The sequence below is a fragment of the Melitaea cinxia genome, chromosome 20, assembly GCF_905220565.1.
Source record: "Melitaea cinxia chromosome 20, ilMelCinx1.1, whole genome shotgun sequence".
NCBI lineage: Eukaryota > Metazoa > Arthropoda > Insecta > Lepidoptera > Nymphalidae > Melitaea > Melitaea cinxia.
The window spans coordinates 13,489,710-13,515,075 of NC_059413.1; the positions used below are offsets into that span (position 1 = coordinate 13,489,710).

The 25,366-nt window shown below is 35.6% G+C and overlaps 1 protein-coding gene across 1 annotated transcript; it reads left to right on the forward strand.

Moving 5' to 3' along the window:
* Positions 1–321: 321 nt before the first annotated feature.
* On the forward strand, positions 322–11,520 carry LOC123663317 (TBC1 domain family member 22B). Its single transcript, XM_045598004.1, has 4 exons — positions 322–947; positions 5,216–5,428; positions 7,353–7,619; positions 10,828–11,520. Exons 1-4 carry the CDS (start codon positions 378–380, stop codon positions 11,233–11,235), a joined length of 1,458 nt encoding a protein of 485 aa, XP_045453960.1. The 5' UTR covers positions 322–377; the 3' UTR covers positions 11,236–11,520.
* Positions 11,521–25,366: the final 13,846 nt, after the last annotated feature.

The window sequence follows — 25,366 nt, forward strand, 5'->3', positions numbered from 1 at the left end:
ATAGTCGGTTCACATTCAAATAAAATTCACAAGAAAATATTTACAACCTTTTATCAATGAAAATAAATGTCATTGTCAACATATTAACAATAGTTTAAACTTATCAACAAATAGCGACGACGGACCCAAAGAATTAGGTGCATTAGCAGAAAAACAAACTCATTAAAGATGTTTAATTAATATTACTCTTATTAATTTTATATTTGAATTTACCCAATATGATTCTAGTTATCTGTTTTGTAGCCGTGGTATAAATCAAATGACAATTTACAATCATCAAAACTTGTCTATGACCGATTGATATGTCATATCAACATTTTCGTAATATTTTGTTGTCCAGCAAAAGTTATTTAGAATGTCTCTTGATATAAGTTATTATGGAAAGCGACCAAGCCGAACATGACAAGAACGGATTGGTGGCCGACACGTTCTGGAAGACTCCGCAGCGAGCGGTTCCGGGCAGACCGTGTCAGAGGGTCGAGCGAGGCGAGGTTATGTCGGGGTCATCGTATCAGCAATTCCAGGCGTCCGTGAACGACGCCTGGGACCTGGGGGACGACGACATCATCTCCGGCATAGCGGAGACGAAGATATCAAAGGCCATATCGCAGACAGCAGCTTTAAATGTTATTAATTCACATCGCAATAGTACTAAGAACGTAAACAAAAATGACGTCAAAGTCGATAGTGAGAGTGTTACAGTTAAACCTAGGGAGGAGGCGTTGGCTGTGAGAAAGAATGAAGTACGTAAAATCGGTAGTGCTCCCGGGAATTCGGGTCTTATGCGTCACTATCCGGGCCGACCGCGTCCTGTGAGACTGTCGGCGCTCACCTCCCGGGAAGAGAGTAGTGAATCCAAACTCGAGAGGTTTCAGCAAGTTCTCGAGAGTTCCGTTTTGGACTTGAACGAGTTGAAGCAGCTCAGCTGGTCTGGAATACCAACTAAGGTAACACTAATAATACTATATTTGGTAATTTATATACTTAACAAACCTGATTTCGCACCATAAAACGTTATTAATTATTCAAATAATTATATTTACAATAAAACAAACTAACCTAATCCCATATCATTAATTATTAATTTCATTTTCATTCAAGTTTAGTAACAAAATAACATAAATGAAAAGTCAGGTTCTACAATATATACACATTACATATTCTAGTTAATTGTTTGAAACAGCCTTGAACACTCAACTATACTAAAGTACAGACCATTATATGTCTTACATTCGAAGTAATACAAGACATATTAGTTTGTGTACTTTTATATCTTGATATATCATTATATTACTCCTGAAACAAATCAAGTATATACTTGATCTTATGTGAGATTTTTTTATTTTAAATATAATGCAAGTAGTTATGTATAAAGAAAATAGGTAACTTTTATTTAATAGGAATATATATTTTTATATACTTTATTATACACTGTTTTATATTTATATTTTTATCCAGAAACAGCAAAAATGTATAAATACTTCACACATTGTAGTGATTGCCACACAAGGTTTCTTTGTGCCGTGGGAATTACTTCAAACAGTTAAAATCAGAGCATCTGACTCAATAATAACAGATTGTATCAAGAAAAGAAATAATAAAAGTAATTAATATGACATCAAATATGATTTAGACCAGGGATGTCAAAGATACAGGGCACACATGGATAGCAATGTGTCACAGAAAAAAGAATCATGACTTCACTTGATTCCTCTTGAAAGCTTTGATACGTGTTTTTTTTTTTTATCTGGCCTGCCAACACATTCTAAACTCAAAATGTGGCCTTCTGCAAAATTGAGTTTGAAACCTGATTACCTGAAAACCTCATTTAGACAATGTTTACTAAATCTCGTCACTGTGAAAAGAAAATAATAAAAAAATAAAACAAGTTAAATAGTATATAATTATTATAAATCATATTAATAAAAATAAAAATTAGAATAATTTAAATTTTTATAAGTAAATTATAATTAAATATAATAAAATAAGATAACTTACCTTGTTATTGTGCTACCAAAACATTGTTTATAGCTATAAAATGTCTTAACTATGTATGTTTCTGAACAAAAATATCTATTCTAGTTTATTCCATTCTAATAATAATTTAATTGTTTATTTATTTTATAGGCAATCCGACAGCGTTATGTTACAATAGTATGTTACAATATAATGTACAAATATGGCCAAAATAGGATCACACTGATATATAAAAATATTAATCTTTATAAAATACATAACTAGACACTATATTTAAAAAAAATAACAGAAAGTAGTAAAAAGTAAACGGCTATGTTCCATCCCATCCACTGCAGTTAGAGGTGAGTGTAAGACATGAAAAGGTGAATGCGTGTTCGTGTAGGTGTGTGCATGTAAGACGAAGGTGTATTAGTGTGGGTTTGTGTGTAAATCTGTAGGTGCTGGTTTTGAATATTTTAGATGATACTACGAAAAATGCATCATTTTGATTTCTTTTTTAAGTGCCGTCTTCGTTCTTAGGTGAAACAGGTCTAAGTTTGGATACTGCGTGTTGTACGTATTGACAATACGGCAGAGGACCGAGTTACGTGCGTAATTAGTTTTTACTCGAGGTGTATGGAACAATGGTTTAATATGTCTAGAGCGTCTTGATGGTATTCGGAATTCAATCTGGGATAAAAGCTCACTGCAATCTATTCTCCCACTCACGATATCATGTAATAAGATAATATCGTACTGCTTACGACGTTGGGATAGGGATTCAATTTGGTAGTGTTTACATGATTCAACATAGGTGGGACAGGTTCTGTAACTTTTGAAATTTAAAAGTTTTATAATTTTTTTCTGGAGTGATTCAATCCTGTCGATGTGTACATTGTATACAGGGGCCCATATACTACAAGCGTATTCCAGTATAGTTCGAACGAAGCAGAAATATAAAATTTTGATACAACCTATATTTTTAAATGTGTTGCAAACTCGTGATATGAAACCTAGTTGACTATATGCTTTAGAAATTATTCTATCGATATGATTTACAAAAGTCATTTTGGAATCTAGTATCACCCCTAGGTCTTGTTTGTGAATTGAATTCCTAATGATTTTAATTCTAATTATTTGTGACGTGTTGTATATATTATACGGATGATTGTTTGATCTGGGCGTTTCCTGTACAGTATATATTTGTTATTCCAGAGGGGACTAGACTTACTTATTCTGAAGACCAAATATCCATGATTACTTAACAGTTTATGTTGAGTTTTGTTTGGACTTCATACAGGAAGTCAGTCTTTCTAGAGGCTATTGGAATGTAATTACAATACTCAGTCAAATCGTAGACATTAAATTAAAAAAAAATAAACAAATTTATAAATTTCGAGCTTAACAATGAAGAATACTCTATTTGTGATTTCAGGTTGAGTCTGTATATTATTTATTAAAATCTATTTGATACATATACTCTGGACTGGATTTAAACTTAATGCCGCTCCTGGGCGCGTCAAAAAAATCCGCCCCAATACTGGAATTATACTTAAACTTATAGTTTAAATATTTTATTTTTTTAAATTAACATATCTTATTTATTGTATATTACAAGCTGATCCAGCAAACTTTGTCTTGCCGTTAAACGCTATTAAAATAGGGGTTGGTGGTAGAAGGGTGAAAACTTAGGGTTGTATGTATTATACAATGCCTAATCATAATAAAATAAAAATGTAAATTTTGTCACAAAAATAAAAAGTAAAATATTTAGGTGTGGGTCACCCTTATCATTTATATTCATTATGAAAAATAAATGTTGGCCGATTCTCAGACCTACCCGATGTGCACACAAAATTTCATAAAGATCGGTCCAGCCGTTTCGGAGGAGTATGGTAACTAACATTTTGACACGAGAATTTTATATATAAGATTATATATTCCAAAAACATAAATAAATATTTGTTTTTTTCTCTCGCAATTATTTTGGTACTAAGGGTGACTCATAATCTTTTCGTGTTTGTAGTTAAACTCCGAAACGGCTTGACCGATTCTCATGAAATTTTGTGTACATATTGGGTAGATCTGAGAATCGAACATCATCTATTTTTCATCCGCCTAAATGTTAAGGGTAGTCCACCCCTAATTTTTTTTTAAATTTTTAGATAAATTATTTTTTATTTTATTATGATTTGGCGTTGAAAAATACATACAACCCTAAATTTTCACCCTTCTACCACAAACCCCTATTTTAAAATAGCGTTTAGCGGCAAGGCAACGTTTGCCGCGTCAGCTAGTTATATTATATTAATTTTGTCACAGTTTGGCTGTGCACATCTAACTTTTTGAATTGCGAATTCGTCGGTTAAATCTTCACAATCCAAACGTTGAAGTACGTCGGATCCGATGCATAGAATAGCTGAGCTATTGAGTCTATTAGCTGCCATTGTTAAACGTAAAAAGTTTTAACTCTCTTCGAACATGAAAACGATCCTTCTGCGCAACAGTCTGTTACAGCTAATGCCATAAATATTCGATAGACGATTTCCACCAAAAGATCCAAAGCCGATTTCTGTTCCATCATTTTTTCAGTGCAATAAGCATGAAGTGCACAAATTCTTCATCTAATGAAAAATAAACATTTCTTAAACGTTCAGCCCGTTAACAAATTTCTCTATTATCCAAGTTGTAAAAATTCGTTTAAATTAAAATTAATTGTTGCAATCGATAAGTTATAACAGCTTTTTAAATTCATCGATTGATTAAAGTATATGTTTGAAAAAATGCAAAATATTATTCCGAAATTATTTCTTTTTTCAAAAAAAATCTAATTTAATTTCTTTAATTCCAGATAATAGAAAAATGGATTAATATTTTAAATCTCCAAGGAAATAAATTGATTAAATCATTTTGATTATTAATTTTTACTAAAAGTGCCTAGAATTATATTAATTATACTGAGCAATCTTGATAGGACAAAAAAAATTTACTTTCAAAATTTAGGCGCCCTAAAAAGTTTGCCGCCCTGGACACTTGCACCGACTACCCCTAGTGTAAATCCACCGCTGCATAAACTTTTTTCTTTTTTGTTTTCGGCAATTGGCTATTTTGTTATAATCATATTTGGTGAATTTAACACCAATTTTTAATAGTTGCAGCATTCTCTCTAGTATTTTAAGATAGTGATGCAGTTTTATGCCTCTTGAGCCAATATACATTTCTGGTAACACATAAACATAATATTACATAATTGTTTCAGGCCAGAGCAGTAACGTGGCGACTATTGGCGGGCTATCTGCCAGCCAACGCGGAGAGAAGAGCGGAGACCCTGGAAAGAAAGAGAGCAGATTACAAGCATCTGGTGCGACAGTACTACGATGCAGAACGAGAGGAAGACACATACAGACAGATACACATCGATATACCGAGAATGAGCCCACTCGTGGCTTTGTTCCAACAAATAACCGTACAGGTTTGTTTGCAGTGATAACGTTGTCTTTCCATTAGCGTAAGATTAACTTTAGTCTTGCAAAGTTAGATTTATGAACCTTACCGATTTTCTATAAAATACGTAAGCAAATAATGGATGCGGGTGTCCATGCTTAGAGTGACAAGATGACAAGATGACAAGTTGAAGATTTTTAATCTATTTTTACCGACATCAAAACAGGATCAGGTTCTCAATTCGACGGTTTTTTTTTTTAAATTGTGGTATAGTTCGCGTCATGTAAAAAGAACGCTGGCCTTGAAGCTGCGCAGAAGCGATTTATCGGTCTATTTGGTGGTACGGGGTAGGGGGACGGGAGTGTTTATCACTGTCGCATGCTTGCCGGTGTGCTATTGGTTGAGAGCGGTTGACAGTTCGACGTCGACTCAAATTATTATCGCGCACAAAAGTTTTAAATTACAAAATTCTCCATTTACTATTTATTTCACTAAAAAACAATTATCAATTTATCATTTTAAACACATAAAAACTATTAAGATACGAATATCGAGAGTACAGATAATTATTATTTTTGAATACGACATTTGAATAACTAAAAAATTTGTTATTGCTTTTGTTTAAAAAAAAATTGTGATTTTGTAAAGTGATAATTATTATACTTATTTAGTCCGAATTATTCGCACTTGTATTTCTAGTATTTTTTAATGTACCTACCAAAAACCATTATACGAAGCCGCGAGTGAAAGCCTAATTAAAAAATAAAACAGTAGTACTTGTGCGCGAGTATACCCATGCGCAAACGCACCCCCTCCAGTTTCTTTCAGCGTTCTTTTTACATGACGCGAACTATACGTTTTACCTCATGACTTTGTAGTTTTGTACTGGACGGACCGATTTCGATGATTCTTATTTTCATTAAAAGGTGTTGCTTGTCATGTGGCCCCGTTTAATTTTAATCAAGGTCTGACGAGTACTTTTTGAGTGATCTGTAATAATGCGTATTTACATGACTATTTTTTTTTTCTATCTACGTTGTGTTACTGGTTGATGAATTAAAGTCGGGTTTTATTTCGTTTGTATGCAAAGTAAATACAATCATCAAATCAATAAAATTTAATTATTGAAATGTATGCTAGACCTTGCTATTGTGACTTAATATATTTAGAGGGTCACTGAAAATATTTCCAAAACGATAAAATATCGCATGACATCTTTTATGGACGGCTTCTTACACGTAGTGATATTTTATTTATTTTTATTTATAAATTCAAAAAATACTATTTTCATTTTTATAAATTATGAAGTAAAATCTAGAAAATTGTATTGTGATCAAGTTAACATATTAATAGAGACTAAAACTTAAAACTACACTTTGATATAAATATAAATAGTGCTTGTTATAGAAATTTTTTAATAACTAAATAATATTAACCAGGAATTTAATATAATAAATTATATAAACCAGGAATGATAGAATTTCAAAAATTACTTTATGAAAAACTTAAAAGCTTTAAATAAAATCTCAAAAATATCACTGAATAAAAATAGCCATTAAAAATGTCACAGGATGGTTTGAATGTAATCCTCCACAATACCCCACTGTGAGTTAGAGAATGATTGTCCTACTCAGGGTTGGTTTCACTAGTTGTCCTATAAGTTTATCCTCTGCTTAAGTTAGGATAGGCTTTAAAAATTCAGTTAATAAACCGCAACTGTTCGATTCAAAATTACGAATACAAATATCCCATAAATAAATTGGAATTCAGTTGTGTAAATGAAAAATAAATCATAAACATTTATCTTTGGGATACTGTCATCCGTCAAATAGCGTAATAATTGTCATACAAAAATCGTCAGATATTTACAAAAAACTAATTTTAAATTTGAAACTAATTGGAAATAAAATTATAAATCCTCAGCATTAATGAAATTTCCATTCATAATCCAGGTTATGTTCGAACGCATCCTATATATATGGGCAATACGGCACCCGGCGTCCGGCTACGTCCAGGGCATCAATGACCTGGTGACTCCATTCTTCATGGTGTTCCTCCAAGAAGCGGCTCCGGGTAAGGAGCTGGATAATTTCCCACTGGACAGTTTGACTGAACAGCAACGGGACATCATCGAAGCGGATTCCTTTTGGTGTCTCTCAAAGTTCCTCGATAGCATTCAGGATAATTACATATTTGCACAGCTCGGAATACAATATAAGGTAAATAATTAATTATTTTAAAATACTGTTCTGTTACGATTTATTTTTATAATTTTGTTCTAAAATAGTCGTTTTTTAATCGGCTTCAAAAAAGGGGACGTTTCTCAATTCGACGTTATATATATTTTTTTTTATTATGTATTGCTTATGAACCGATTTTGATAATTCTTTTTTGTTGGAAAGGAGATATCCCATGCGTGTTACCATGATAAGGAAACCAGGATATGATGATGGAATCCCAGAGAAGTTGAGGGGAACCCTCGAAAATCGTAGAGACGACTAGTGTGTTTTTAATTTTTTTGGTCTACTTACGTTGTATTACTTATCGATTTAATTGAAGTTAGTTTTTTTCGTTTGCTATCAAACACAATATTATTCTTTTGAAATTTACTGTTTTAAATATTTTTTATCATTTGTTATCTTTAATTATTATATATTATATTATAATATAAACTATATATTTAAATAATGAAACTAATGACACTGTTTGCTTGAACAAGTATTACTTAGAAAGGGCCAAAAATTGTACAAATAATACATAAAGAGAATATAAAACAAATTTTAATTTAAAAAATAAAAATCCAGTTTACAATATAGCAGTATAAAGAGTTGATAAAACATTATTTACGGAATTTAAAATTAAGGATGAGATAGATTTTAAAAAGAAGGTTTGGGGTCTGGTATTTGGACTATAACGCTCAAAGCTTGATGTTCATTATTTATGGCTAGGTACTGTACACTTATCTCCTCACCAATAGCTAAGATGTTTTATCAGATAAGTGCATATTTTAGACACTTTTTATCAACTTATTACAAAACAGGTTCTATATCATACAAATCTTGATAAGAAATATAGATAGTGTTTACTTGAGCGCAATATTTCTAATATAAACTGTTATAAAATAAAAATATCCCTTTATGGTAGCACTAATTAAATTGTATACTTGTCATATACATATGTACAAACTTATTGAGGTAGGCACAGCAAGATTTTAATATAATATCTTGTTCAAAATCTGAAACAGACCGACTAAAAATGTATTTAAGATACCCAATACAATGGTAAGTTACACCATCAAGAAATGTCATGTACAGAATTTGCAGCAGCCCGGTTTGGGAAACCCTTAAACCTTACAGAAGATCATAGTCAAATAATACTATTCTAAAGCAGTGTTGAGTGTTGTGATCCTGTGGTGAGTAATGTGATCCTGTGGTGAGTAATGTGGCCAGAGCTCCTGGGGTGTGTCGGGGGTAGGGTCAGCGACGCGCTTGCGATGCTGATCATTAGACTGGTAACCGCTTACCATCAGTCGGTTCATAATCAGTTTGACGCCCTAGTCATATAAAAAAATTTAAATAGAGTTGACGAATATCGTTATGGCATAATATACCAAAAGTTATTATATGCGGGAATTGAAACCGTTAACCCATCAGTCGGTTTATGTCACCAATGTGTCTACTCGTCGAACAGAAAGATAACTTTGTCTCCAAATGGAGAACAGGTTTAATTAGTATTTACGATTTTTATTTTTGTGTTACCCACACATTAGGAAATTCTAAACATTTTTGAATATCATATCAAAAATTGACCGCTCCAGCGGGATTCGAACCCGCGTTTCCGACTGACCGTGTCGGGTCGGGTCGTAGAGCGCCGACACGGTCAGTCGGAGACGCGGGTTCGAATCCCGCTGGAGCGGTCAATTTTTGATATGATATTCAAAAATGTTTAGGTTTAATTAGGCTTAAAACCTGCCAATCGGCTGATATCGTATATTCATCAATAATAGTATTATTTTAAGACTTTTATCAGCTCCCAATTGTTGTCAATCAGTGCAGATAAGGCTGATGGTATTAATGATAAATAAATGAATGTAATAAATTTTATTGTATTTTTTATACATATATAAGTTAATGACTCGCTGGTTTTAAGAAATTTTGAACGATTAATTTAAAAAGAAATGATATGCAATTCTTTATATATATATATATGAAGGAGCGCCGAGCGAATTCTCAGGATAGTCCGGACTCTCTTCATCATGGTTATTCTTAGCGGGTGCTCTCTCAGAATCGTCCATCATGGATGTTGTTTACAAAGGTTTCAAAACAAATAATTATACCACCACGAAATATTATCGAACTAATTTTAATTGGCAAAATAATTTAAGAAACTGAATTTGAAAAGATTACAAAGAAACAGACTGATTTGGAGCTGATGGGTTTGCGAGTACATGTCACACGTCCGCTGTCAATCCAAAAAGTGACCAGCGACCGAACTGACACCTGACTGACAACTCCATCCGGTGTTTACCTGCTCCAAAATACAATAATCGTAATAAAGCACATAATTCGTTATTAACGTAAATAATTTCACATAACAACAGTATTAATCAAATCAAAATTTAATTATTTCCTTTAAAATATATCACGCGCCGTTATATATATATTATAAATAAAAATAAAATAAGTTTCACGAATATGGGATTTGATTGTTTATGTTATGAAGTAATTCTTATAATTATGCGTTTATTCGTCTAGTGCATTTATAAAAGAAATTATAATCTTAATGATTATAGTGTCGATAGTTTGATGTTGAGTACTGGAGTCTGTATTAGGAAACTCAAAAATAATACTCAAAAATTCTAAATCATATCATATTAATAAATAAATAAATAACCAAATTTTTTATTGCTATACTACTATGTCATGTATTTTTGAATACTAGCGGTCGCCCAGTGGTCGAATTTCAAGCATACTTAGCTTAAATTATAAGTTTGAACATTAAACAAAAGAGTATATATACGTGGTAGTATTCCTTAAGGAAATAAGGACGCTCCGAGAAGCCTGTGAACGCCCCAGGAGGCTTCTGAGCTTCTGGAAGGAGCTGGGCTGGCTGAACTAGTCAGCACACTTTTCACGCATAACGGACCACCCTTGTGTCTAAATGCGGAAAACCGAGCCCACAACAATACAATACAATACTTACGTGGTAGTGTGTGTAATGTTTTTTTATTTTATGTATTTTTTATGCATATTTTAAAAAAATATATTAGCATTCTGCACTCCTTCTCTATATAAACTATATCTAAGTCTGCGAAATTTCATACTCCTCCGTGGAATTTTGGGTAAAAAGTGTTTGCTTCACGTATTAATATATAGAAGATATGGATATAATATAAATGAATTAAAGTAAAGTTTTCTTCTCTTACAGGTGAATCAGCTCAAAGAACTAATAAGACGAATCGACCTACCACTACACGAACACTTACAAAAGCACGGAGTCGACTACCTCCAGTTCTCATTCCGATGGATGAATAACCTACTAACAAGAGAGATACCCCTGCCCTGCACCATACGCTTGTGGGACACCTACCTAGCAGAATCGGACGGATTCGCGATCTTCCAACTGTATGTATGCGCTGCATTCCTACTCCACTGGAGGGAGAGATTGATATTAGAAAAGGACTTCCAAGGCCTCATGATATTGCTCCAAAACGTTCCGACGCAGAACTGGACAGATTCGAACATAAGTGTGTTAGTCGCTGAAGCGTACAGGTTGAAATTCGCGTTCGCGGACGCTCCGAACCACTTGCACAACGCGGGCAAGTCGGACAGATGACCTGGGTTGAAACGGTAACTGGAATTCTTCGAACCGAACGGAACCAATTGAAATCACCTCGTCGATTGATTGGATAATATTCGATATAAATCTAAAGGCAAGGAGTGATGTGTATCATCTAGAAAAACATGCCTAATGACGTCACTGTAACCCAAAATGGCGGATGTGATGTGTATTACGCGTTGTTTGTGCAACATTTTGAAGTTTCGTGTGTATACATCGCGCGACAAATTGAACTTTAAAAAATAAAATATTGAAAATTTCAATTGGAAACATGTTTAATAAAAAAGAAAAAAAAAAATGAAAATGCATTATCCTGCAGTACGATATTATTATTTTAATGTATAAAAATTATTTTATTATTATAATTTTATTGTAAAACATATTATATTTCAGTAAAACTTAAGAAATTATTCTGTTATTATTAAATATTATGATTTATTTGTAAATATTGTTTATAAATGATCAATATTAAACACAATTTGAAGTTTAAATGTAAAAATACTTTTAAATATTACTATTTAAAAAAATAATCATTGCAATGTTTTAATCCACGACATATCTGGACGAAACGAATTCGATTAATAATGCACACCACTAAGCTAGTGGCTTATTACAGTCTTTCACAACTCACTACTGGGCAATAACAACGAAGAAAGTTTTGTGGTTTTTCAATTTTGAAAGCCATACTCGTTACAAATCTATCTGCTAATGGCAGTAACACTATCATAATTAGCACTCTCATTGAGAACATTTTGCTTTTAAAATTGTACCATAGTAGTAACTGAGTGGTCTATCAACAATCGAAACGGTCATTTTATAAGCTTTGGTATACTACAAATTAATTTTTTGATTAAGTGTTATGGATTTCAATGTTTACAAAAGAGCAGATAATTTCAAAAAGGGTCACGTAAAATGTAAGATGTTTTTACCGATACCTTTTGGACGTTTCCGCTCTGTAGAAAATATATTTAATACTAACTTTGCCGCGACTTAGTCCGCATGGACTTTAACAAAAAATTTACTGTACAATTCGCAGAATTATGAAATAAATAAATTTCTAAAATAAAAATAGCCTAAGCTACTCCTTATTACATCAGCTATTTGCCAGTGAAAGTCCGTCTAAAACCGGCCCAGCCGTTTCAGAAATTAGCCGGAACATACAGACGGACAAAAATTATAAAAAATGTTGTTTTTGTATATATATGTACCGTGAATACATCCATATGCATTTAGTAAAAAGCGGTTATTTTAATATTACAAACAGACACTCTAGTTTTATTTATTTGTATAGATATTTGAAACCACAGCCAATATTCGCTCTTATCAATCTCGAGGATGCGGTGATTACCGTTTGTCGAGTTGAACAATTTATGCACGGAGCGGCAACGTCGAAGAGGTCGGTAAAAACATCTTTATTTAGTGATGTCAGAGGTAACATCATCGGTATTGTTACCAAGCCCTGGAATAGACAAAGGTTGATCGATAAGGTCGAGATTACACAATTAGTTAATTTTCAATGTCAAATTGTACTAGTGTCACCATCTGGCGTGTTTTATTTGATAATGGTAAACTAATTTACGATATTGAAAGCCATTCAAATCAACGAATGAACGAAAATAGCATCCAGGTCACCTGATGTTAGGTGATTTCATAGTCAGCATCGATGTCATACACTAGGAGAGATCGGGCTTAAGATTTATATGTATATACCCTCATGTGTTTAATGGTAATTATCCAATACATTTGCAAGATAATAGATATATCGACATATATCTGATAGTCCAAGAGCGCGTAACCAGTTATAATTTACAATGAAAGGACGGTTTATGCATAACTAACTTATATTCTTTATTAATTTATTAATGTTACCTGAACACGATTTTGTTAAGCAACCTATCTCTCTCGTTTCCTTGTAATGTGCCAAAGAAGTATTTCAGGAGATAATTTTTAAGTGGTAATCTACTATTTTTTTAAAACAAAATCTTTCAACTGTTTCTTCTGAGACTTAGAACCAATTTCCGTTCTTTCAAACCATGGGGTGATTCCACGTTGTGGCCACGGTGAGCGTGCCCACAACGTGCCAGCTGAAACATTTACCCATTATTAGCACTCTTGATTCGATTATTTTATGAAATTATGGAACGGCCTAATAAAACAGCCAGTCGAAATTTTCATATGGAATTTCATTCCTTTTTGTCTTAATTCATAGGGCGGCAAATCAAAATGTTCCTGGGTCTGCCCACAGCCCTAAATACAGTCTAACTTTCTTTATTATTTTAATTCATTATAAGTCATGATTGTTCAAGAACGATTTTGTTATCCAATCCGACATCGCCGATTTTCGGGTGACTGTACCCATAACCTTTTTTGAGGGCTGGATCCGCCCCTGTTTCAAACAAAATCGAATAGAATGAAAAGTCCCTAAATAGACTTAAGTTTGTCATCATTCTAAAACACAATAGTGTCAACAAATTAGTATACTTTCAAATGTGGTCGAAAAAAAAAGAGGAAAATTGGACAACTAACGTAAGAAAAATATTTCCGTAGGTAGTTGTTATATTTGTGCAAGACAACCGTAGTAAGAGTACCGAACACAAAACAATTAGTTTTTAATAATATTGATATTTATTAAAAATATCACAGAAATTAAATCAAAAATATTTTTAAATAATTAATTCGTGTGCCAGTGAAATGTTAATTGCAGAGGTTGTACGAAATTTTTATACAGTAATATATATCTAAAAAGAAATTTGTTTTGTGGTTATAAGTATGTAATTATTTAGAATTTCTTAAAAATATTACAATATTATAGTAACGCTTGTTTCACTAAAATTTGTAATATAATTTTTATTACAAAATAATTATAGCAACAAATAACCAAGAACACAAACGGATACACATATTAATAAATAAACGCTTCACAGTCAACGGCCCCCAACAAACACAATATACAAGCACAAACGCCCAGACCGCGACAAACATCACTGAGGTAGGGCACAGCAGGAATTTCCTGCTCAAAATATGGAGCAGCCCGACTGGGGTAGTACCTCGACCTTACAGAAGACCACAGCTAAATAATACTGTTTTCAAGCAGTATTGTGTTCCTGTTAGTGAGTAAGGTGACCAGAGCTCCTGGGGGGATTGGGGATTGGGTCGGCAACGCGCTTGCGATGCTTCTGGTGTTGCAGGTGTCTATAAGCTACGGTAATCGCTTACCATCAGGTGAGCCGTACGCTTGTTTGCCGACCAAGTGACATTAAAAAAAAAAAAAAAAAAAACATTTATATGGTCAATACAAATGTGCCGTGAGCGGGGATTTAACCCGCGACCGCCAGCGCAAGAGCCAGTACTGTGACTGCAGCGCCAAAGCGTTGTCAAATCGTATGTTCCATGTATTTATATGTTGCACCATCATGCAATATTTATAAGAACATATTTTCAAAGACCAAGTTAAAATATCGAAATAACACTTTTATAAAGAAAATTTTACTTTTGAACTTTATATTTGATATTAAACATACTGTCATAGTTGTATTCGACTTCTTTGTTGGTCATCTCGAGTCTGACAGATGGCCAGTGGGATCTTAGTAATTCCCCGTTGGTACCTAACCGTAACATCGGTTCACCTGACAAAAACCCATTACAATGAAATCAGTAATAACATTTTAAAAATCTATTTTTCGATACACCAAATTATCATAATCCCAAAACTTTTTTCTTTCGTTCTAAATAAACTATAATATAATATTAGATTATTATTATTATTTTATAATAATCAATAATCATCAAACGGAAATTAGTGTCCACAATGGTAATTGTTTAATAATATTAACAAATATTACTATTAAATAATCTTTAATAGTAGTATTTGTTTGAAAAAAATCTCAAAACGTCTTCATAACTTGCATAGGAGTTTTAAAAAGAATTAGTCTTTATAACTCCATAAAACTCTGAAAAAGTCAAATATTCTATGAAATTTCAGAGTTCCAAAATAACGTATTTGTAGTAGCGTGTTTGTAATACGTGTTTGTAATTCTTATCGTCTATAACACCACACGCCTTGCTTAATAAATGTTGTAAAATGCTTCATAAAAACATCATATCGAATAAAGCACTGTCGAATGCTTTAGAACCATGTATTTACCACACACACTTATGGTATAATTACGTGGAGAAGATATGGTGAGTCATGGTTGCAAAAATCATATTCGATGTTTAATATAAAGGAAGAGATTACTTGTACCGAAATGTATTTGGAAAGTGTAGGCTGTATTCGATGTTCGTCTCAAGTCTGATTCCCACTGGAAAATTTCTTAAAGGCCTAATATTAATGTTGTTATCACGGGACGAAGTCCGCTGTAAAAAGATATTTTAATTATTTTGACTTAATTGTATTTTATGTTAGGTATAAATGTACTTTTTATTATTTTAGCACTGTTTGTAACGTTTTGCCTGAATAAATACATTGTTAAGTGAATATTGTTGTTTTTCTCCTCAACACTGCTAACTTGTTGATATAATAATATTCATGATTGGTTAGTTGGAAAGGAACTGAGGAGTTAACGGAGGTAGGGCTCAGCAGGAAATTTCCTGCTCAAAATATGGAGCAGCCCGACGGGTAGTACCTCGACCTTACAGAAGATCGAAGCTAAATAACACCGCTTTCAAGCTGTTTTGTGTTCTGGAGCTCCTGGGGCGAATTGGGGAAAGATTCGGCAACGCGCTTGCAATGCTTCTGCTACTACAGACGTATATAAGCTACAGTAATCGCTTACAATCTGGTGAGCCGTAAGCTTGTTTGCCGACCTAGTGGTATAAACAAAGTTAAAAATAGTGGCTTAATTGGCTAGAGCGCCGACACGGTCAGTCGGAGACGCGGGTTCGAACCCCGCTGAAGCGGTCAATTTTTGATATGATATTCAAAATGTTTAAAAATAGTGTTATAAATAGTGTAAAAAATGTTTTTTAATCTATTTATTTTGCCACTTCGAGTATCTTATATGTGCAGTTATTTGATTTTCTACAGCATAATTATGAATATTTGTTCACCAGTTTATGTCTAAAAATATACCGTTATAAAAATAGGTAATAAAGCCTGTGAAAAAAAAAACAGATTTCGCGCCTGTAAAATGTTTCTTTGCTACAAACATTTCACAGGCGCTGTATACAAAGTTCGTAATCTATCTATCTATCTATATCTATACATTATATAAAAGCGAAAGGTCACTCATCACGAAATCTCCAAAACTATAACACCTAAAAACTGAAAATTTGGCAGGTAGGTTCCTTATAGGACGTAGACATCCGCTAAGAATGGATTTTACGAAACTCGACCCCTAAGGGGGTGAAACGGGGGTTGGAAGTTTGTATGAAAATCCTATGTTTTTGAAGTAAGAGACTTGAAATTTAAAATGTATGCTCTAAAGATGGTGAGAAGATGTCTAAATAATGTATCTTTAGAAATTAACCCCCTTTTAGGGTTAAAACGGGGGATGGTAGGTTGACTCACTCATCACGAAATCTCCGAAACTAGAACACCTACATACTTGAAATTTGGCAAGTAGGTTTTGTATAGGACTTAAAACATAAAACGGGGGTCGGAAGTTTGTGTGTTTTTAAAGTAAGAGACGAAATTTAAAATGTATGCTCTATAGATGGTGAAAAGGAGTCCAAATAATGCATCGTAATCTATATATATATATATATAAGAGAAAGGTCACTGACTCACTCATCACGAGAACTCAAAAACCGCTGGATGGTCCATCCATCCAGGATGGACAAAGATGAAACTTAGCAGGGAGGTAGATTACAGTTAGTAAACGTCCGCTAAGAACGGATTTTTTGATATTCCACTGCTAAGGGCGTTTGATTGGGGTTGATAGTTTGTATGAAACATATACAGCAGCTATAAGTTCGCCTGCTAGGTTATTTATACTGCAGCCTGAAAATAAAACTAAAATGTGGTGTATAGAGGTTTTATAAAAATAAGTAATAAATTATACTAAATTGTACCTTTTCAAAAATTACTCAGCGTGATAAGCATTTCAAGTGACTGAAATAAAAAAATAATTTGCTTAAACATCTTGATAGTAATGCATATCTTCATAACCACGCGAACGTAGTCGCGGGCAACAGTTAGTGTATTATAACAATAAGTCCCCAAAAGTGTATGTGATCGATTCCCTCAAAATTTACTGAACAGCTTTTCATGCGATTTTACCAATGGAGAGAGGGCTTCAAGAGGAAGGTTTACGGAACGACTAAGCCGATTTTGATGAGATTTTGAGTTTCTACAACTTTTGAGACTAACTGATTTACACGAAGCCGCGGGCACAGCTAGTAATTATATATAAATATATTGTTATATTGTGGAAAACCGAGATGTCTTGCGCGAACTTAGTGAGGCCTTTGTCCAGCAGTGGACTGACTGACTGACTTGATATAACGCTTAAACAGATAGTCGATTCGGTGTTCATCATCATCTTCACTTAGCTTGATACAGTCTACTGCTGGACATAGGCCTCCGCAAGTTCAAGCTCCTCGTGTGTGTTTGCCATAGTCACCAGGGTGGGCAGGCGGATTGGTGACCGCAGGGCTGGCTTTGTCGCACCGAAGACGCTGCTGTCAAATCCAGCAGTTGGGTGGTTATCCCACCACCGGTCGGCCTTTTAAGTTCCAAGGTGGTAGTGGAACTATGTTATTTCTTAGTCGCCTCTTACGACACCTACGGGAAGATAGGGGGCGGCAGTAATAAAATAAAAAATAAATAAAACAACTACCGCAGGTTAGCTGGAAGAGACTTCTTCTAGAGTTATCTCTACCGGCTTTCTACATATAAATTATATAATGTGTATAACGCCTGACTGAGCGCAGTAGTCAGTGGTTGTTGTCCGGGCTACATCTGACGCCCGTTAGCAATAGTTTTCATTTATTTATTTATTTATTTATTCTTAATGTACACCAAAATACAGACACATATAAAGAAAGATACAATACAAGATGTACAAAGGCGATCTTATCGCTAAATAGCGGTTTTTAGGTAGTATTCATTAGTTTTGATTTGTTGCATATTGGAAAATTACTAAAATCGGAAACATCGACATTTTTTTTATTGTCCGCTTAACTTAAACACGCCAATACGCCAACATGCCAAAACTTCAACACGCCAACACGCCAACACTCCAACATGCCAATACGTCAACACGCCAATACGTCAATGCGCCAACACGCCAATGCGCCAACACGCCAATGTACCAATACGCCAACGCGCCAATACGCCAACACGCTAATACGCCAATACGCCAACACGCCAATACGCCAACACGCCAACACGCCAACACGCCAATGTGCCATTACGCCAACACACCAATACGCCAACACGCCAACACGTCAAAGCGCCAATACGCCAACACGCCAATACGCCAACACGCCAACACGTCAACACGCCAACACGCCAATACACCAACATGCCAATACGCTAATGCGCCAACACGCCCACACGCCAATGTGCCAATATGCCAACGCGCCAATACGCCAACATGCCAATGTGCCAATAGGCCAACACGCCAACACGCCAACAGGTCAACACGCCAATACGCCAATGCGCCAATACGCCAACACACCAACACGCCAACAGTCCAACACGCCAACATGCCAACACGCCAATACGCCAACACGCCAATACGCCAATGCGCCAACACGCCAATTCGCCAATGCGCCAACACACCAATGTGCCAATACGCCAACGCACCAATACGCCAACACGCCAATACGCCAACACGCCAATACGCCAACGCGCCAACACGCCAACACGCCAATACGCCAATGCACCAACACGCCAGCAGTTCAACACGCCACATGCCAACACGCCAATACGCCAATGCGCCAACACGCCAACAGTCCAACACGCCAACATGCCAACACGCCAATACGCCAATACGCCAACACGCCAATTCGCCAATGCGCCAACACGCCAACACGCCAATGTGCCAATACGCCAACGCGCCAACACGCCAATACACCAACGCGCCAACACGCCAACACGCCAATACGCCAATGCACCAACACGCCAGCAGTCCAACACGCCAGCAGTCCAACACGCCAACATGCCAACACGCCAATACGCCAACACGCCAACACGCCAACATGCCAATACACCAACATGCCAATACGCTAATGCGCCAACACGCCCACACGCCAATGTGCCAATACGCCAACGCGCCAATTCGCCAATACGCCAATACGCCAACACGCCAATGTGCCAATACGCCAACGCGCCAATACGCCAACACGCCAATACGCCAACACGCCAGCACGCCAATACGCCAATGCACCAACACGCCAGCAGTCCAACACGCCAGCAGTCCAACACGCCAACATGCCAACACGCCAATACGCCAACACGCCAACACGCCAACACGCCAATACACCAACATGCCAATACGCTAATGTGCCAACACGCCCACACGCCAATGTGCCAATACGCCAACGCGCCAATACGCCAACACACCAATACGCCAACACGCCAATATGCCAACACGCCAATACGCCAATGCGCCAACACGCCAACAGTCCAACACGCCAACATGCCAACACGTCAATACGCCAATACGCCAACACGCCAATTCGCCAATGCGCCAACACGCCAACACGCCAATGTGCCAATACGCCAAAACGCCAACGCGCCAACACGCCAACACGCCAATACGCCAACACGCCAACAGTCCAACACGCCAACATGCCAACACGCCAATACGCCAATACGCCAACACGCCAATTCGCCAATGCGCCAATACGCCAACACGCCAATGCGCCAACACGCCAATGTGCCAATACGCCAACACGCCAATGTGCCAATACGCCAACACGCCAACACGCAAATACGCCAACACGCCAACACGCCAACACGCCAATGCGCCAATGCGCCAACGTGCCAACGCGCCAATGCGCCAAGACGACAGGACGCCAACAAAAAAAAAACAAACCTGTTTAATAACGAATAAACGAACCGTTATTTATAATATTATATCTATCCAGGTGGTGTACACCAAGAATATTGGACAAACCTAAGTACCTGCAGGCAGACCAAGGAAGCTCTTCCGACGATCAACCCAGGATTGTCCCACAAACTTCGCGGCTATGGGAGAGCCCAGCTCCGACTACTGGTCGGGGCTTTTACCGGACATGCCTTGCTTAACAAACACTTACACAACTTAGGTGTTACAGACAGCCCCCTATGCAGAGCGTGGATGGAGGCAGAAGAAACGGCCACACACATCCTGCTGGAATGCGGTAGTGTGGCGAAATACAGGGCGATACACCTCGGGACACCGAGGTCGCTCCGGGAAGTCGTCGGCAACACAAGGGGTCTGCTAGGCTTCCTCAAGGAGCTAGGCTGGCATGAATGAGGCCCCCAGCCTACCACGCAAAATAGGCGCACTAAGACGTTGAGTTGCGGAGAATAGCCTGTGGAAAATCAATCAATCTATCTATCTATCTATCCAGCTCCGGAAGAAGCCACTTCGCCATCTAAGGACATTGTGGCAAGTTTGCCGGGAAAACTTTGTGACTCACTGATTTAAACGCGGGCGAAGCCGCGGACACAGCTAGTCTATGTATATACATAAGTATAAGGACTTAGCTTTAAACTTTTACCATAGACATTTAATCAGCATTTTAGAAATTGAGGAAAATTCACTCACATCAAAATCATTGACATTCGTCTCAGGTTTTTGAACTTATAAATATTATCTTACCCTATACTACTCCGCGATTTTTTTTTTACCTTTTGTTTTTAGACCCGCTAGGTATTGGTTAAAAATCAAATATAATAATATAATTTTTACCCCTCAATAGTTAAACTTGCTGTGTGGCTACGGCATTAAAGAATATAGTCACCCCCTCTCTTCCCGTTGGTGCCGTAAGAGGCGACTAAGGGATAACACAGTTTCACTACCACCTTGGAACTTATAAAGCCGACCGATGGCGGGATAACCATCCAACTGCTGACTTTTGAAAATTACAGGCCGAAGACGGGCAGCAGCGTCTTCGGTGCGACAAAGCCAACCCTGCGGTCACCATCCCGCCTGCCCAGCGTGGTAACTATGGGCAACACACATGTGTTCACGCCATTTTTGGCGCGAACTTGTGGAAGCCTACGTCCAGTAGTGGACTACAATAGGCTGAAGTGATGATGTCTTAAACGTTTTCGTGTCATATCGGAAATAGAAATTTTAGAAGCATGAAATTTTATTTTTATGGTTTTGACTGCATATAGCATAAATAAATATCCCACCCAGCGTTTACGGAAATTCTGTGTGGTGAATTAGGAGATCAATCCGTATTACTTAAATTACCTAAAAATAGAAACTTAAGGCAAAACTGTTTTTCGCACCACTCCATGAAGCGTGATTGAAAGCGAGCTTTGCGAGCATTCTGGTAGTTCTAACGCACGAACGGTGAACCATAAATGTGGTACAAAGAGGTCATGAATTGTTGTAATATAATAATTATACACTACTTTATATAAATGTTATCATTTTCTACACGAGTGAAGCCGCGGGGAACTGCTAGTATTTAATATTGGTATAACATTTTATCAGGTACTGGTGAGTCAAACTAATGGGTAACATTGACCTTGCCGGACTTGCGCAATGCCTCTAACCTTGGCCTAGACTTTGACAAGCAAATGTTTTTCGTAAACAGTTGTGTATTAGCCCTTCCCACTGATAAAGTCCAAATTGGCTTAAACTTTCATTTGTAACACGTATTTTGTCAGTTGAAAACAATCCTAATGTACAAAAAAAAACGTTATTTAAGGAAAAATAAAAAAGTGCAGTTATCGATCAAATTCCTCTGAAATAGTTTCGGAAATGGTAAGTACGTTTTATTGTACATTTTGCCATTCTAGTAATATCGAAAATTGTTTTGGTTTAGTAATATTTTGTTTGTGTATCCGTTTTTCCGTTTATTTCGAAAATAAAAGAAAATAAAATGAAATTTATAAATTCATCCCGCATTTTTGTAATGAATTGGGTCAAGCAAATAACATTAAATCATTTTCAATTGATTTTTTCAGTAGTAGTGATTTTTATCAATCTTATCAGTCATAAATAACGCAAAATTATGTAAAAATGAATAATAATTATTCTCCACAGTATAGGTATATTGTGATTGACTTTTTGTATAACTCAGTGCAGTTTTCCGCAAATTGTTTTTGTGCAAGGTGCATCAAACCAGGAAATATACTTACATTCTCAGAAAAAAAAACAACATAATTTAATACTAGCTGGTAACCGTGATTCTGTCCAGAAGAATTTGAATAAATTATATTTTTTTTTTTTTAATCATTCTGCTGCACACAAATTAATGGCCGTTGAACATATATGCCGCTGAACATGATTTATTTAAAGATGCCTATTAATAATATACATACAGAGAACCAAGTCCTACAAATGTGGAGACTAAAATTAAATATATTATAGGTATTATGCAATTAAAACAATTAGTACAAACAGGTAGTTTCAATTGTAGGTCATTTGAGGCAAAAGTTCGTTTTAAAATATTTCATTTTGTACGTAAAGTAATTTTTGTTACGTACCTATATAATAATAACAAGTACAGTGTAAATAAATATTAAAAGACGTAGCTCCCTCTTTCCTTGGGCTTGGCAATGTCCCTATAAAATTCCATTCCCAACTAACTTCTTAACTAACTCTAGAGAAATAGATTCTGATAAAGAATTGATATTAATTTAACTTAATTTTTAAAGTAAAACCTCTTTACGCACGCTTGACTTGAGGAGTAAGCTGGTGAATGCGTGACGAGAGCGTTACGAAACTGTGATTTGGCGAGGCAAATGGAGCAAGAGAGGTGAGAGCAGAAATTTTCATTCTCCCTTTCTGTCATAACCAGTTAGGGTTCGTATATCTAAGACCACGTGCAGGCCTATTTTGCAGCCCTATCGCTAATATATATCGCTAAGAAGTTTTACTTCTGTCGTGTGATCTAAAGGCTAATTTTTTGAATGTTTTTGAGGAAGTTCTCGATTGGTCTGTTTTTTTTTTATGGGTGATCAATCTATTGTTGGATTTAGATGGTTATTTTTTTAATCGAAAGCTAGCGCTTTTCATGCGGTCCCATTTAAATTTGATCGAGATCTAACGAGTTCTTTTTGAGTTATCGCTAATAATGTGTATTTAATTAACTGTTTTAGCGACTGCCCGTCGTGTTACTTGTCGATATAAATTAAAATCGTTTTTAGTACAAACACAATTATCTTATCGGAAAAATCTATAGCTATGCTAATGTTGCCTAGCTTAAAAATGTTCATTTAATATTTATAATTTTTTTTTTTTATGTTTTGGCTACGTAGAATCAAAGGACATACCTGAGTAATTCTCGCTTTTATTACTTATAGTCGATGTGGACATTTTAATACATAACAATAAAACGATTGCAAGATTTATTAATATAGCTATAGTTATTTGAAACGGTTTAACAAGGCTTATAAAAACTAGGGAAGAAAAACCACAGACGCGTAGTAGTACACTTACAATATATCAAAAAGAGAACTGTAAGTACATACGATTCCTTAAAATATTTTAATAAAAGTAAAAATATCACATCGCTACAGAATTTATAATTCTGTAAATTCGATAGCTAAATACTATAATAAATACACAGTAAGTAAATTATTTGTATGTTTTTGACTGGCCCGTTGGCGCAGTTGTTGTTTGTATTGTCTAAGTCTAGGCATTATAGGGATATTTATACATTTATCTCGCTTCAGCCTGTAATATCTCACTGCTTGGCATAGGCCTCTTACCCTATGTACGAGTTATAAATTTATCTACATTTACTTATTTCGAAAAAAATAAAATAATATATATATATCAACCATATATTGCCTAAAACAAAGACATAAATTTGTCTACCAAAGTAACACGACCGTGTTGTGTGGGTTAAAATAAGTTTGTAACGTAACTACGCCTTCTAGCCGATATCCGTGTTGAATGTACCTACTTTTTGATTGAATTATTCAAAAGAAAAGGATTATTAAATATTAGTTTATCCGTCCAAACTATCTTTAAACAATGTTTCATCATCCTACCTCAACCTTACAGGGGATCACAGCTAAATAATGATTCTAAAGTAGTGTTGTGTTTTGTCCTTGTGATGAGTAAGCTCCTGGGGATGGTCTGGGTTGATCACTATCAAGGGTTAAGGTCGGCAAACGCGCTTGTGATGCTCCTGATACTGTCGGGCATATTTACCCTAGGGCTAAAAGTATCACGACCCGGGGCATATGCACTAGGGATGTGAAAATTTAATCGATTTTATTCATCAACCGTTTTTTTTAATGTCCACCTTTAATACATACACTGTTTTTGCCTACTTCTTAACTTTATAGGCCCGAGGTGCTGAATATCTATAAGGTATACGCCACAGGATACTCCCGGTGGTGTTGCAAACTTTCCTAGGCCATGGCGACCGCTTACGTCAGGCGACCGTACACTTGTTAGCGACCGTAAAGGTATAAAAATTAATAAATGGTATTGGTTTCGCAAGTATTTCAAACGCCGCGATTGCGTAACTATAACAATGATCTTTATGTCTGTTAATTGTATCTCAGACAATAGAGAATAATATTCTGAGGTATTAAGTAAAGTAGTAAATGAACTTATTGATCTAACTAGCGATCTGCCCCAGCTTCGCAGCGGGTAATTTATACAAAACCTTAACAAATTGTAGGTACCTTCCTCATAAATCACTTTTGTCTATGAAAATCCGTTCCGAAGTTAACGAATTTATTGACAGAAGTATAGATAGATGCGGCGGGAGATTCAAGAAAAGAATAACATAATCTAAATTTTATAGCTAACACAAAAACCTAAAATATCGTTGAATTTAAATTCAATAACAAATTACTCATAGTAACCAGTATAATACTAGAGTTACTTATATTCTTTGCAAATTAACAAAGACATTTTGCCAAGCTGAATATACACGATTAATTTTAAAGTTTAAGTAATTAAGTAAATTCTTGTTCATAAACAACAGGATAACGTATGAGAATTTTTAATAACTACGTAATATTAATATTTATTTTTAATAAAATATGTCATCA